The sequence below is a fragment of the Dermacentor silvarum genome, chromosome 1, assembly GCF_013339745.2.
Source record: "Dermacentor silvarum isolate Dsil-2018 chromosome 1, BIME_Dsil_1.4, whole genome shotgun sequence".
NCBI classification, from domain to species: domain Eukaryota; kingdom Metazoa; phylum Arthropoda; class Arachnida; order Ixodida; family Ixodidae; genus Dermacentor; species Dermacentor silvarum.
Window position 1 is genome coordinate 138,650,518 of NC_051154.1, and position 16,304 is coordinate 138,666,821.

A 16,304-nucleotide genomic window follows, 5' to 3' on the forward strand; every position below is an offset into this window, starting at 1 on the left:
GCTTACCCGAAAGCCCGGGCTGGGTAGAGGAGTTTTTTCACGGGCTCGGGCACGGCGTGTGCTTTTTGACCCGGACCCGGGCCGGGCTCGGGCTTTCTGCGAGTTATTCTCGGGTTTCTCAACTCTGAAAAACATGTATTTTTCGGTCTCGGGCCGGGTTCGGGCCGGTTTCGAGTCGGTCTCGGGCCGGGCTCGGGCTTAAGGTAAAGGGGTGGCGGGCCGGGCCGGGCGGGTAACGTAGATTATTTTCGGGCCCGGGCCGGGCCCGGGTCTCGCCATAAAAGTTTTGATCGGGCTCGGGCGGGCTGCCCAATGTGAAAACGGGCCCGGGCTCGGGCCGCAAAAATCAGCCCGTGCAGTGCTCTATCGTGGGGTGCAGTAGCCCTGAACTTTATAGCGTCACAAGTTGGTGGCCGAGCTTGTTATATTTTTTTCATTGTTTTTGTACTAGTTCTAACAATGTGCCATTATTTCGTATTATTGGCAGCGCCTATCTAAAGCGGAAATGGGGAACCAAAACTGGAACCCGGTCTGGTCCGTGGGTTGGGCCTCAGTGAGCCCCAACCCACAGACCAGACCGGGTTCTAGATTTGATTCCCACGCTGCCCCTTGGGTGTTCCTGTGATGCTGCGCCGCCTGCTTTAGTATAATCTCAGGTGCTTCCGTTTTCCGGTTACATGTGCCCTCCTGATGCAGTAGTTTTAAATAAAATCTATCATCGCGAAGAAAAAAGCACCCCACAACAAAACAAGTGCCGTGTGACTATATAAATATATATGCACATCTTAACATTTCCTGGGATATCGAAAAGAATCCCTTTTTCCCTTTCGTCTAAAATTGTGGCCTGAAACTTACCAGAAAAAGAGAAAATTCCCTACACGGAACATCACTGGTTGCAGTCTATGTGAAGCAAAGCTTCAGTGAATCAAATGCTATCTAACTAAATGCAACTTGTACAATTGTGGTTATTTTCATCCTTTGCAATGTGTAATAATGCAATGTTTATGTTTATGAACTACGCCTAAATGTGAGCGCCAAATCAGGTGGATGCAGTGTGAGACGTCGATACAGCGATGTCACGAGGACAAAGGTAATGTATGACACATGTTGAGGGAAGAGTGGTGATGAGAGGTGAATGGCACAGGGGCACATACCCATTCTGGAGGATGGCCTAAAAATGGGGACATAACCAGTTGCACAAGAACGGGATAGCTAAAATATAAGAAAGTTAAACAAGCCATTGGACATTGTGTGCTATTCCACTAAGAGGTCTGTGTGTTAAAGATACCTATGAGCTGACTATATGTACAGGTTTTATGCCGTGATTTATTGTTTTATTAAGCAGAACGGAGGTATACTCCCTGGCACTACTTTGTTCGTCAACACTCGGTGCTTTTATGGAAACAGGCATGACATGAAACTGGGTTTCGAAAAAACAGAAAGCTTCACTTTAAAGTTATTTTTAAAATTGAAATGTAAGGCAGCTCACACCTAAATGATACCATATAACTATGGTGGAACTAACAAAAAGACAACAGAAGGAGATGACGTACATGGCACACACATACACTAGACTTGCAGCTTGTACTAAGTCCTATGTGTGCCCTGCATACGTCTTCTTGTGTTACAGTCGAACACCTTTATAACGAAGTGCTTGGGGCCTCCGAAATCATTCGCTATATAGGTCACTTCATTATAAAGGTCACGCACCAGACTACTCAAAATGGAAACGGGGCACAAGTCTTCCTTTGTTATACAGGTAATTTTGATGTGGATGCGTTCGTTGTAGAGGCTTTCGACTGTATGTCTTTTCACAGGTTTCACCACTGATACACTACCTACCAACTTGCCCAGCAAGTGGCTCGTATACAGGACATTGTGAAGTGCCATCACTGTAGAGGAAACAAGATGTTAATCACAAAGGCAAGAGTGCTTCACTCGCATTCATAAATTTGATGCTGAGTCTACTTACAAGGCAGCATAATTGAAGCAATGCAGGAACTTACCTAGAATCTAGTATTTGCTCAAGGGCAAGGTATTCGGAATACAGCTGTGGTACCTTTGACTGCACCAAGATGTAACTTAATGCAGGAATGAGGTCATCGGCTCCCCTACAAGCAGAAGAACCCAGTGAACTGACAGCATTGTAACAACCTGACTACAGTCAAATTATTTACAAAGAGAAACTGTTTAAGGCTATTTGAAGCCAATCGCTTGAGCTTTAAAAATGAACTGGTTTTAGTGGCTCCATTTTGGTAACTCTGTACCAAGTGAGTATGGTTTGTCATATATGTGACTGATCACTTCCATAATGTTTCAGAGACATTCCTGTGTGTCCATCATGCCCACAGCCACAAGCAAACATGTCCAAACAAAAATTAAATTTTCTTTCACTTAAAACTTGTGAGAAGTAACAAGCATGAAGAGCAACGTGCCTACTGTTTTCTGTTTAAAATATGCAATTTTTAGTTGCAAAAGTAAAGGACCTCTCAACCATTAAAGCTAGAAAGTCAACGTAGTTGTGATGCCCACTATGTGGTTGTAACAGAGTGTGCTCCTAGTCGATGCCAGGGAACTATACTCAATTTCATACATAGCAGGCATGGAGGAAGGAAACCCAGGAGAGGCCCCGGCCAGCACGGACGTATTGGAGAAAGTGTGGCAAAAGTCACGTGCTGTTTTTCGCAAAAGAGCACTGGGATGGGTACACTAAATGTCAATGTTGCCATAGCAACCGCGCTCCTGAAGCTTTCGCTGCTGATATCGGCCTCTGAAAAGTGAGACAAGATTTTCCGTCGGTGCCTTTCTTGCAGCACCTTTTGTTCGCGAGAAAATCTGACTTTGGAGTGTGGTGTGTAAGCTTGAAAGTTGTGTTTTGGGTCTGTGAGTGCCAGCCAGCAACAGCACACTCAAACAATCATGGCACGGGTCTTCAACGTGCCACGGAAAAAACAGAAGCGCGTCTGCTTCACTAAAACTGTCACAGAAGTTTCATAGGCTTTGTTTTGACGCGCGTCAGCAGCAAACACTTCGAGGTGGCTCATAACAATGCAAGTTCAAAGTTCGCGCCCATCTGCTCCGGCGAGCTGCGGGACCCTTGATTGGAGGCGCAGAGGGAGATGGCACACCAACATGGCTGCACTTCCGGCTTCAAAAACGTGACGTCAGGGCTTCCCCTGTTTTGTTTCTTTCCTCCATGATAGCAGGCAATACTACGAAAGCTAGAGAAACTTCTCTCACTGTTTGCATCTGCGACCAAATAGTAGTACGTCACATATGAAAGAAAGGGAAAAATTGACATCCACCCATCTTGTAGCATGAAGCCACAAAGAAAACCCATACGGTATTCAGGTGTAACTTTCCTCCATATTTCGGGCTTCCGCAGAACTGATTTGCCATATGAAAGAAAGATATCAGGTATGCGCCATGTAATTTGATGTAAAATTCAGTGTCATACTTTTACATCACGAGTGTTCCAACCCATAGGTTGCTTCCTTTGTATGTCCTTCATGCCCATTAATGTTGGTTTCTCCAACCTGCACACACTAATACTAGTGTCCCCACAGGTAACTGATTGAGAATATAGCCCTGCTCAGGTAAAATGACTTTCCGGGAACTCACATTAGCTTCCTATGGTGTTCATCTTCGCTTGCAAGATGTTCTGTACAAACCAGCCGAGTGACATGAACTAGAAAAACAATGAAATGTAAATAAACAACATTATTTTGCTCAAGTTGTGCCTGCAGTCATATTAGCAGTAAGCCTGGAACATGCTACAGTTTCACCTCTCTAATGAAAATTCTAATAGAAATTTCTACTGATACTAGTATATAAGAATTATAAGTCCTATAGAAAAACATAAGGTCCCATGGAGATTTCTGCCAGTCCTGTAGCTTCTTCTACAGGGCAAGACAATGCTGTATAAGACAAATAAAATGCTGTATATGGGTCCAAATTGAATCAATAGATGTAGTAATCACGACATAAACTTGTATTGGTGGTATTGCTCAGCAAGAAGCCGACCGAGCAGACTCGCCAATCATTGAGAATGAAGGCACAGGCGGCTTCACTTTAATAATGGAATTATGCATTCTAAGGTGTATATTTTTTGCACTCAGGCTATTTAGGTCCCATTTTTTGTTTCACTGCATAACTTTGTAGAGAATAGAGCTGGCCGCCAGCACTTCTGTAAGGGTAATAAAGGCCACGATTCGTTATACGAGTGCTGTCCTGTGTGTGAGCCATTTGGCAAGACAGCAGCAGAAACCCTGACCACCAAAGTCCAGGAGGGTTCACCTAGAAAGCTTTGCTTTAAAATTAACAATTAAGGGACCTTTGTAGAACAAACTGTGTTAGTACACAGCGCTCCTGTCTACACCAATACACTTGTAAACTAATTGACCAATACAGGCTATCAGTGTATCAGGTCTATTTCGTAATCCAACAGACCAATACAGGCTATCAGTTTTACCAGTGTATCAGGTCTATTGTTTCATAATCCAATACAATGAAACCAATATAATTTCCTATTGGAATTTTTTCTAGGATTACGTACCTAAATTTTGAAGTTTTATGTACTTTATTTCCTTAAAAGAATTTACTACTACAAACGCTGGATAGCCCATTTTAAAAGGTAGCCTACAAATATGTGCCAATGCTGCAACATTGTCACAGCATTATATGTCATGGAATGCTCATTAAAGATTTCAAGCTGTTCATAAGGAAGTAAACCAAAATAATATAATTTTTGTGAAATCGACAGCTTTGTACAGAGCATTACAGTAGCAGTCGCATAAAGGATGATGAAGATTCTCTCTGAATAGGCGAGGACTTTATACTTTTTGAAACAAGTTACCAGAAAGAAGCCTAGGACAGTTTGTTTTAAGCTGTGGTCCACAGACTACAAAAGAGATTGGGGAGCTTGCAGTGAACTGCTCTGAAGACACATTACTGACAAGTACAGTCTGTCGAAAGGGGAGGGATGTCTGGCGAGATATTTGTGAATCTGTGAGAAGTTGTGTTCTCCACATTGATACAGGTCAACTTGAAGAAAACAGAAGCCGGAATAATGCAACGATTCTATTCCAATTCTTTTCCTTTTCATGCTCCATCGGTGAGACAAACAGTGCCCTGTCTACGTTATCACCATATTGGCTGGACAAGAGCGGGGGATGATAAGAAGGGAATAGAATCCAGCGAAAGGAGAGCTTACAATATACCAGCCAAGGCATACGTTTAACTGGACTTCGAATATCACCAATTAAACCTGATCTTGGGACAAATGCTTCTGGCAGCAAAATACCACTTGCAACACCACTTTCAGTTACTGTACAATACAAGTGACAACTAAAGCTTTACCTTGGGCCCTCCCTATTTTATACACGTGAAATGCTCTTCTCACTTGGCAATCACTGAACTGGGTTAACAGAAATTCACTGCACTTAAAAGAAAATGTTCAAATTTCAGTGAGTGCTGGGAGAGTTCTTATTTAGTCCCTGAATTTTTTAATGATGCAGAGCCTCAGGAAATTTCGAAAATTCACTTACTATGTTTACAACCCCATTAAAACCATTAAAGAACCCCAGGTGGTCGAAATTCATCCGGAGCCCTCCACTACGGCATGCCTCATAATCGGAACGGTTTTGGCACGTAAAATCCCAGAAAGAAGTTTGTTTACAACAAAACACATTCTTCAATAACAAATGTCACAATTGTGTAAACTGCATCTACAGGGACATATAAAGCAAACAAAACTATATAGTACCACTAAAAAATATACCAATAATTTGTGAAGAGGTATTTTACAGAACTAGCAATAACAAAATAATGGTTTCATGTACGATGTAACCTAATGTACTAAATTTGTCTGCTTTAGATGCAGTTTACTGAATTGCAATACCTGCCTTTAGTGCAGAGTTACAATGCTATAAATGTAGTGCTTCGAAAGATTTTAACTGAACTTTGAGAATTTTTAAACATTTCTAAGGTACATAAGTCCTTCATTATGCTAATATTAATTTTTTTTTCAATGTGCAACAAATTTCATTCAATTCAGTTCCCCATTTTACTAATGACAGCAGTTATGCACTTTACACATATTTAAGTAAGGAAATCAGTTGGTGCCCAGCTAATCCATCCTCTTAATGTGCCTAGAATGTGTTATCATGCTAGCTGCTACTTTAATTGCTGAGATCTTAAACTGACTTATATTTCTTAAAGTGTGCATTATTGTTTTAAAATAATAGGAATTGACAGGGATGCCATATAGTGCCATAACATTCTGTTATATGATGGCATTGCTCATGGGCTCACTTTAGAACATCTTAGTAGAAGGATATGAATACAAGAAATTAAACTTTGTCCTAAACAGATGCCAAAACATGACTGTCCACCTACAACACTTTTGGTCAAGTGCTGTACAGCAGGCACAAGCTGCTAACAGCTTTATGCAGAAAGGAAGACACACGACATCATATTTTGGCCTTGAAAAACAAACATGTAAGTGCCCCCGTAGTCTCCAGCATAGTCTCAATGCTGGTCTCTGCAATAAAAAAAGGCATTAGATTGCATACCCAGTACACGTAGTTTGTGAGTAGGGCCAAGCCGAGGCACAGTGCGCAGCATGCCCACTGCCTCACTTAGGGCGGGACTCTCATGCAGGCAAGGTGAGACGTGCATCTCCTCCGCTGACGCCGAGGCCAGCTGGCTCATGGTGGTTGCCACACGCTGCTCCCCTGAAAGGTTCTCTAACCTGCAAACATGCAACTTAGCTCAGTGCTGCAACACAAGCAACCTGCACTCGTAAACTTCAACTTTATTTTTTGTTAAGTAATCAGGAGAATGAAACCAACAAAATAATGAAAGTAGATTGTGGCACATTTGGCAAATACTTCTAAGTCATGAACAGCAGCTTAACCAAGTGTATAATCACTGTATTGTGTGCAAGTAACTAGCGTATAAGGCTGAAACTTGGACGGAAGGACGGAGGGGGGAAGGTTAAAGAAGAAGAGAAGACAAGAACCAGGCAACTAGTGGCAGAAAATCAAATGATAGGTATAATGTTAAAGGGCCCCTGACTAGGTTTGGGCATTGAAACAGACAAACACGGTGATGATAGTGTTTGCAAAGTATTACACCAATGTACGCTGTGAAAATAGCTGAAAATTCAAACAAATGTTCATGTGCTCTTCTTGTCGAAGGAGTGACTTGACCCGTCAGCAAGATGATCACAAGCATTGGTGCTCAAGCGTCATATGCACTGCGCCTGGAGTGAACAAATAGCCAGTAGCAGCGCAAACAACTCGAGGATTCCTGTGAAATGCAGGGTGCAGAAAACTGCCTCTGAAAATATGCTGCACAGCAAGAAAAGGGAGGCAAAAGAAAGAAAACAGATGTCATGACAAAAAAGGAGACTGGCACTCAGCACTGAGATGGGAGAAGACAGCAGGAGGAATATTGCTTGCGGGAGCAGGTCGAGACAACAGAAGAGCCTTTGCTGAGGGAAGGGCAACTTGCCTTATCACACCATGGCTTCCCAAAATTTCATTTGATTTTGTCTCAGCTACTACTGAAATCTCTTAAAATCCAAGTGGCAGATTCTCCCTGGAGGTGATTTACAATTTCTAGTTAACAACCAAATTTTCCAATAAGGCCTGGTAAGGGCCATTAAGAGGTTGAGACATGTAGGTACAGATTAGATCAAATGTGGATAGATAAGATTAAGGGGAAGAAGTAAAGAAGGGCAGGTCATCTAATGCACAAAACAAGTAAGTGGTAGCATATTGGTGAATGGGTGCCAAATTAAGAGAAATGCTGTTACGGGTTAAAGAGGTTTAGATGGAGTGGTGAGATTAGGAAATCACCAAATGTACAATGGTTTTGGGTGATGCCAAACAGGGGTAAATGGAGATCTCTAGAAGAGGTCTTTATCCTGCAGTAAACTTGAAACAAGAAGAGAAGGAGGAAGATGATAAAGAATAAGCACCAAAAACCAGCTTACTTGTGCAGCTAACATCTCTTTTCCAGCGTAATTGCATTTGGTGCCTGCAGCAAGCTTCACTTACTAGTTAACAGTGTAGTTTCCTACACCAGAAAAGCTTACTTTAGGTGGTTGTAGACTTAAACACCCATTAAGATTGCTGCATCTCTCTCTCTGCTAGCAAGCCAGCTTTTTTGTACAGTTTAGAGAAGTGCCAAAATGGAATTCAAAGAAAAGGAAGGCAAAGCAAGTGCGAGGTTTAATCAGTCACTTATAATAATATTAAAGATAACAGCTGGTACCAGCAGCTATGAGTTCTGAAACTAGAAATTAGGGTGCTAGTGAACCAAAGCTATGCCTAAAACAACACTTCATTATTTTCTTCTCAAAATGCAAGAGGAATGAAAACGTAGCATCTTGGCTGCCTTCTGGTTTTGCAAGATCTGCTTGTTTGAGCTGTACAAGACCTTTAATGCAAGTGGAACACTGGCTATTAGAGCCCTCCGACACAAGGCACATCTTAATACTGCTGCAGTAGCGCAACATGACAATGCGACATTCTTGTGAATTACTATATTTTTTTTAACACAGGCATCATTTGAAGCACCCATAAACTCTAGTTTTTACTCAACATCCACAATAATGCACAGTATAAGACCACACCTGACAGTGGCCAGAAGGTGTGGCCACAGTGGCCAGGTGAAGTGGTCCTCTAGCACACTGTAGCATACTTCTTGAGCAGCAGGGTCTTTCAGTGGCTCAAGTGTCAAGCCTAGCAGTAGTAGTGCAGTTCGAAGAACACTTTCCACATGGGCACAGGCTATGGATCGTTGAATGCCGCCACTTGAGGGTTCCTTAGGAGCTGCCACCAGATGACCCCTGCTATCCAGGGCCATCACAATTTCTCGCTGCAACGCAACACGCTCCTTAGCCAGCCACTGGCTTAGTGGATGTTTGGAGTCCCTGAAAATGAACATCTGCATTGAACATCACCATTGATATTGAAATAATACTCGTTAAAACAAGGATTCATGTTCAAAGCACCTGTATCTACTCCTACAAAATTTAAAGCAGCTAAAAGTGATGTTCGTGAAACCAACATAGAGGTAAGTACGTAGCTGATGCAGTGGCATGTGTTGTTGGAACACCACTGCATCAATTACATACCTACTTTGGTGGGTATTAACTTGTGAGTGAGTGAGTGAGTGAGTGAGTGAGTGAGTGAGTGAGTGAGTGAGTGAGTGAGTGAGTGAGTGAGTGAGTGAGTGAGTGAGTGAGTGAGTGAGTGAGTGAGTGAGTGAGTGAGTGAGTGAGTGAGTGAGTGAGTGGAGTGAGTGAGTGAGTGAGTGAGTGAGTGAGTGAGTGAGTGAAACAACTTTATTGAGACCAGCGGATTGAGGCCTGGGCCTAGGCCGCGCCAGGGGCGGTAGGTAGACCCTGTCTCCCGGCCGCCTTTCGAGCTCGCTGGATGGCCATAGTTGATATCTTGCAGATCAACTATGGGCCAAAAATTAAAAATTTTTTTTAGCAGTACAGTCAATGTGCAGGTTATACACAAATTTTTCTTTGAGGGGTGGCTTCACAACAGTGCATGCCACACTGCTGTGCTTCTGCCACCAAAACTTTGGTTATCCCCTAAGCAACCCCACCTTCTCCCCACCCTAGCATGTTGGGCGCTCCTCTCTCCTTTCTTTCATGGTCGCCCTTTCTCCTCCCCTTTTCAGGTTGCCATTTTGTGTTTTGGCTGGGTTAGCAGTTTGAAAATAGTACACACGGCACATGCAAACCAGAACTCAGATCACGATGAGCTGCACTCAATGAAAGTTGCTTACATATAATATGCAACAGAAGCTAAAGATTATCAGGGTCACTGAAGGTACGATGTGAATGAGTTGTGCATCTGTAAATGGAAAATGAAGCAGGAAAGGCTTCAAACTGCTAGTTGCAATCACTGAACAAAAGCTGATGCTGTTTGCAATAGTGGTGATGGCGCTTCAAGCAAGAGCAGCAGTGTGAGAGGTGACGACTAAACGTTAGGAGCGAAAATGTTTCTGGACCATCTCTTTCTCCCAATAAATGTACCAAACTGTTTTTACAAAGATTTTAGCATTATTGTATGCAGTTATTTGCGTGATGTCATACACAAAGAAATATGGTACTTATTCCTACAGTAGGAGCAAGAGAGGAATAAATGCAATCGCACAATGCAAATACTATTGTGATGCACTTACCCAAGAATGTGCATCACAATATGCCTTGCGACTTTTGAATTCTTTGAATGCGATTTCAGCATGTCTTGAAGAGCTGGAGGCCACTCCTGGCATAGGGAAGAAGCAAAAGAAGCTTAGTAAGCTGGCTAAGTGTATGTTCAAACCGCAAAAATAAAAGTGAAATTTTAAGACATTCTCAGGAAGCTTGCGAATGTTATATAATAAACACTCTTTTTCCTTTCTTCTGTAAGATGTAAAGGACAACCTCCTGTCTGCTAGTGGCAGTTGAATGGCTACCTTCATGGTATTCCAACTGCAGCATGTTGTGGTACAATCAGCTACTGCAATCCTTAATATTGGGCATGAGGACATGCCACAGCGTCATTGGCACAAGTGCTTTTGCTGATGTGTTATGCATCATCATGTGACACAGGTTATGAAGCCTTTCCCAGCTGCCTCCGCTGGCTTGTGTTCTGCAGCATGAGTCAACAGTGGTTGCTTCAAGCATTTAACGAACAACCGCACAGTGTTAGAAACCTGCTACTAAAGGCTGCCATTGTGGAAGCACTGGTCAACACCAACAAAACACCACCTGATCCAAGAATGCAGTTGTTTTTGAAGCTAAATTCAGTCAATTATTGAATCTGAAGGTGGTTCTATTGCACAGCCTTCTAAACATCTGTAAAAGAAACAATGAGATAAATGTGAAACAAATATATCTAATCCTGTCTGAAACATTGTTGCTATTTCATCATTTTGTTCTCAAATACCTTGTGCACTCTGCATTTTATTGCATTAACTTTACATTATTTTAATATTTTTGACCATTGTGCACATAAGCTGCACCACTGCCGTGCAGCTTAACATCAACTGCCAGTTTCTGCCACCAGCTTACAGTCTGGCTGGGGATTCTGTGCATATCCAAAGGTCACACAAGATGGCTCTGTGGCAGCACTACATCTGGTTCATGGCACCACCTTATCCAGCCAGTGCCGAATGAACTGTCACAAAATTCACAAGTGATCTGGCAAGTTACACAAGCAAGATGAAGCATGACATGTAACATGGCTGATAGCGGAGAGAATGAAGGATTTGTTTTGCTCCTTTTTTTTTTTTTTTGTCATTCAGGCATCTTGCCAATTTTCCATGCTTGGGCAACAAGTGAGCGCTGACACTGAGTTAGGCTGAATGCACTGGCACGGCTGCACTAAGCAGTAGAAGAAAATAAATAATTTTGAGGTTTTGCTAAGCAAATTATTGATTGCTTGTGATCATGATGCATAATTATACATCATAAAAGTGTTAGAAAGTAGAGATGAAATAGCAGTAGCAACTAAGATGCAAGCCTAGAAGTCTCTTTCCTTAAAAATTTAGATTTTTTAGGTTTTGCTAGCAATATTAGGCTTGGGCATTCATTTAATCCAATGCAATCATGGTGCAACCAATGAAATCAATATAACTATAGAAACTTAAAATTTCCATACTTCAGTGGCTTTGATTCCACACACAAGAGCTGGCCACCACACAACTCACTCAGACAGGTAGAGACAGCTACTTGCTATTTGGTGTACCTTCAGCCAATTTAGTATTGACACATTACCCCACTCCCATAAAAGCCAAACAAACAAGAAAAAAAAAAAAAGAATATTTATCCGTCGTATCAGCATCTGTGACGCAGAATACTCAAGTACAATTTTTCTTGTGTTGCACCCTGTACTGTTTTTCACTTCTCATGCCCAGTTTTTTGTATACATTTCATGTAACTATCTTGCCTTATTTAAAGGTCACAATGAGAGAACCTATCTTTGCCCACTTTATCCCTAAGAATATACATATACGTTCCTCATAGAAATGGTATGAAATGTGAATGTTCAATACAATAAAAGTTGAAGTTCTTTAAAACTACAGCTAGTATAGACACATTCAGTTCAGTTCAGTTTATTTTATTTAAAGACCCCTGACTTCAGGGGCATTACATAAGGGGTGGGTACAAGATTCAACTTTACACTCATTCAAGTAACATATGCACACACATACAGGGTGTTTCAGCTAACACTTTCAAAAATTCTTAAAGGTTGCCTGCGGCAGATAGCACAATTCTAGTTCATGAGCTGGGCTACGCGAAGAGGCACACATTACTTCCACAAGAAATGGAAATGTATAATCGAATAATTAACAGAAATTCACTCATTCAGTTTTTAACTAATTACCTGATGGCCCATACTGCAATTAACAAATTGTAGCCATGGAGTTCGCAAGGCGGATCCACTTGGAACGAATTCTCGGGATGACACCAGTTTCGAGATATTAATTCCCGAACTATGTGGAGAAATGCATTGGCGTTCCGGTTAGGTTCTTAACAAAACTTCGCTTTTTGCATTGAAGCACAAAATTATGCCGCTGTGTCTGCCGCTGTGTGCTGAAACAACATGCGCAAGAGCTACATTAAAATAAATTACAGCTATAGAAAGAGCAAAAAAACTTTTGCTGCTTCAAGTTTCGTAATGTTGATTCTAATAATACACAAAGAATGTGCAACAAATCCCATAAGCACATGTCCCATTAATTAAGAACATTGTGTCCATGGCAATACACACACTGGATAAATTTCTGGCACAAAAAAAACAAAAAAACAAAAAAGCTCTCCACTCACACGGTTGTTTTCGTACTGCAGAATTCTGGCAAAAAGCTCCTGTTGTCGCTTCTCTTCTGGTGTTATGCACTCCCCAGAACCCTGCAATTTTCTGAACAAAGATATTGCATTCACAAATCCTGCCAATAGCCCACAAAATCAAAAAGCAAATTGGGACCCCACCTTGCAGCCATTTCAGCAATTTTCTTTTCTTGCTTTTGGAGGTCTCTCAGGTACTACCAAAATGAAAGAAAAAAGAAAAAAAAAGAGAGAAAAACAGCCGGTGCTAACTCAGTACAAACCATCTCCGCACATTCACAAATAGAGCACACACGCTTCCAGCTACTGCGGCTTTGTGGGGCAAGCTCTTGACCCCCACTACTAAGAGAGAAACAGTACAAGGCCATAGAAACTGATACAGCTATGGCTTATCAGAGGGTGCTGTCTATCACTTTTTTTTTATTGACGCAGGCAACAGATACAAGGAGGAAACGAAAGATAATATAACTTGGCTAACTGCAACTTGAAGAAGAGCATGTTGTCCCACACAGCAAAATAATCTGATAATAAAGAACATATCAATGAACTCTAATGATGTCAAAGAACTTGGATGCATATTTTTTTTTTTTACAAAAGCCAGAAATATACCCAGAAGCTACAGGACTTCCCACAACAATGCACAAACAAAAAACAGCTGCTGTGCTCACCTCTGCCTGTTTCTTCCTGCCAGCCATCAGGTTATCCATTAGTCGGCGCTGAAGTTCAAGGCGCTAGAAAATAAAAAGTGCAATCTGTACACACTCCAGAATAAATCCATGCAGTATTTTTTTATTTTTTCAGAAGATGGCTAAAATGAAAAGAAAGTGTACATACATCAGCGTAATACATCAGTGTAATACATAAACAAAAGAGTCCTGCAGCACTCTTGTACTTATAAGTACACATATGGTTGCAAAGAAATGCGTCAGTGAATGTGAGTGTCACTACCATTGGAAGCTTTTCTTGAGCAAGAGACCAGAACAAATGCATAAACACATTGGTGACAAATATTTCAGGTGTTACAGGTACAATACAGGGTCCACTTGCAATGGAGAGAGAGTGGTAAAGCAAGGCAATAATCATAAAACAGCTGTGTCACAGATTAGGCTGAATTGGATTGGGACTGACAGACTGACAAACGGACGGATGAATTGATAGAAGAAAGATTTATGGAGTTTAACATCCCAAATAAACACTGGTCAAAGGCATTGTGCCAATTTTAATCCTCAGGAATTCTTGTACATTAACATTTCTGCATTGAGCCTACAACCTCGTGCCCAGAAACAGAATGCCATAGCATGACATGTTGACCGCTAATCAAGGACAAAGACAGAGAAAGAAAAACACGAAACAACGACACGGGTAGTCATTACATGTTTCTCTTTCTCCGTCTTTGTCCTTGATTAGTTGTCAACATGTCATGCAGTAAACACCAACTAGGCCAAACTCAAGTTCTTCTCAAGAATGCCATTAGCCACTGAACTACATAATAATAATAATAATAATAATAATAATAATAATAATAATAATAATAATAATAATAATAATAATAATAATAATGTGGCACAACTTTTATCTTTTACTGTCTGCAAGAATATGTAATGTAGTGGTATTAATGTGAGAGAGATTTAGCATCTGGTCTGTTGCGGTGTATCTGCCATACAGTGCACGTACATTCTCTGAAGTTGCAGTCAAGTTACTTTTTGTTGTGACCACTCCACCTAAGCTCAGCCTTTCAATACTTAGCAACAGCTGCACGCGCCGAATGCTGCTTCCCCCTCCCCCCCCCCCCCAGCATTACCAGCAAGGCCTTCATCACTGTTTTGTTCACAGTAATGTTACAGCAATAGGAGATGCTAATTAAGCTGCTTAGACCAGCCTTGAACAGTGTAGTTAATTAAATTTATACTTAAACCAGGAAAACCATCTTTCCCAAAATTTTAGTGATTATGATTAATATAAAGCATATAAGAAACTTCAAATAATACTGTCAGGGAGCACTTCCAATGATGGATCAACGACTATAAAAAATGTTTGGCAGCAGTACACAACTTCTTTTTTGGAAATATTTATGTCAATGCCAAAGAAATTAAACAGGAATCACATTACTCTTTTTCTACCCGAAAAATATTTTGTGGAAAGACTCCTTTCATTACAGCCCAAAGCCACCACATATTTTTAAAATAAATTATAATATTAAAATATAGATGGTCAACTATTTCACTACCGCTAGAAATGTGCTCCTTTTTGGTGCTTTCATGTTTTAACATTTTATTTCAAGATGTATGGTGTTTTGAATGGGTGTATTGCAGTAATTACTGCTCAGACAACTTTTGAGAATTCTTGTGTGAAACTTCAAAAAAGCACCTCAAGGAACACGAATGAAAGTAATGATTTGCTATTTTTATTATAAGTACCGAGCATTAAAAAAATCTGAAATATACAATATATGCACCTGGTTCCTAGTTTTCAACTTTAGTAAGTCAGGTCATGGAAAAAAAAAATTATTATGAAGATTTGGTGGTGTCAATACTAGCCATAGTGATGCCCATGATATGGGGGAAAGCAGTTTCTTCGCAAATGCCAAAACGGGTAAGTTCCTATTGTAAACAAAACATTTGCTTTTACCTATTGCAGCAGGCACCTGGTTTGTTTTTTCAAACATTATTTAGGCTCATGAAGCAACTGTTCTCAGGTCAGGGAGCATGCACAACACTCCTTGTACTTGATTATTGCGTCCGATCAGCTTTTCTGTGCAAGCAAGGTGGTCTAGTGCATTCGAGTGGTGCTGGAGCCTCCACGTGCTTTGTTCAGTTTCTGTACAGTAGTGTACTGTGGAGTGTTACACAATATTGTACAGTAATGAATAAGGGTGCTTGCAGAGGCGGTCTTCAAAATGTAATACATTAGACAGCTAGCCAAGCGTCGGTGGAAGGTTGGTCTGAAATCGACTGTGTGATTTTGTATGAAAGAAAACCCCACACGACAGGAAGGATTGCTCATGATAATTTGTACCTAAGTTGTGAAATTTCTGATGGATGAAAGCAACCCACGGTGGGGAAAATAAAGTTGCACTTGATATTAGCTGAACACGATCATCAAAATAATGCACACTCATGTGCATCTACCGTTGTTTGAGACATCGTTAAACAGCCTATACGTCGGATTAGAAAACTGACAACTCGAGAGCAGCTTCTGTGTGTTTACTGCTGTTGTCATTGAAAAATTATGTTGCCGAGTCGACCAAAGTGTAAATTTTGCAACTTTTTATTGAGGAAGGGCTAGGAGCACTGGTGGCTAGTTATGACGATACCTCCAGTTGAAGTTTCATTTTTCCAGATGTCCCCATCTACCAAATTGTCAAATCTGACAAATATTTAAAGTTCAGTAGTCATTTAAGATGGTGCATGATGTTGCTAGTAGAAGAATTTCAACAGAAATGGTT

At 41.1% G+C, this 16,304-nt stretch overlaps 1 protein-coding gene across 2 annotated transcripts in view; it reads right to left on the reverse strand.

The window, feature by feature from the left end:
* Positions 1–16,304, reverse strand: part of LOC119436117 (VPS9 domain-containing protein 1-like) — an 80,767-nt gene that overhangs the window by 3,426 nt on the left and 61,037 nt on the right. For both annotated transcript variants that reach the window (XM_049660916.1, XM_049660917.1), the window contains exons 6-13: positions 13,528–13,590; positions 13,004–13,056; positions 12,842–12,932; positions 10,210–10,295; positions 8,642–8,941; positions 6,573–6,751; positions 3,622–3,688; positions 2,007–2,111 (exon numbers count right to left, since the gene is read on the reverse strand). In XM_049660916.1, coding sequence (XP_049516873.1) covers positions 2,007–2,111; positions 3,622–3,688; positions 6,573–6,751; positions 8,642–8,941; positions 10,210–10,295; positions 12,842–12,932; positions 13,004–13,056; positions 13,528–13,590 — 944 coding nt within the window. The remainder of the gene's footprint in view (positions 1–2,006; positions 2,112–3,621; positions 3,689–6,572; positions 6,752–8,641; positions 8,942–10,209; positions 10,296–12,841; positions 12,933–13,003; positions 13,057–13,527; positions 13,591–16,304) is intronic.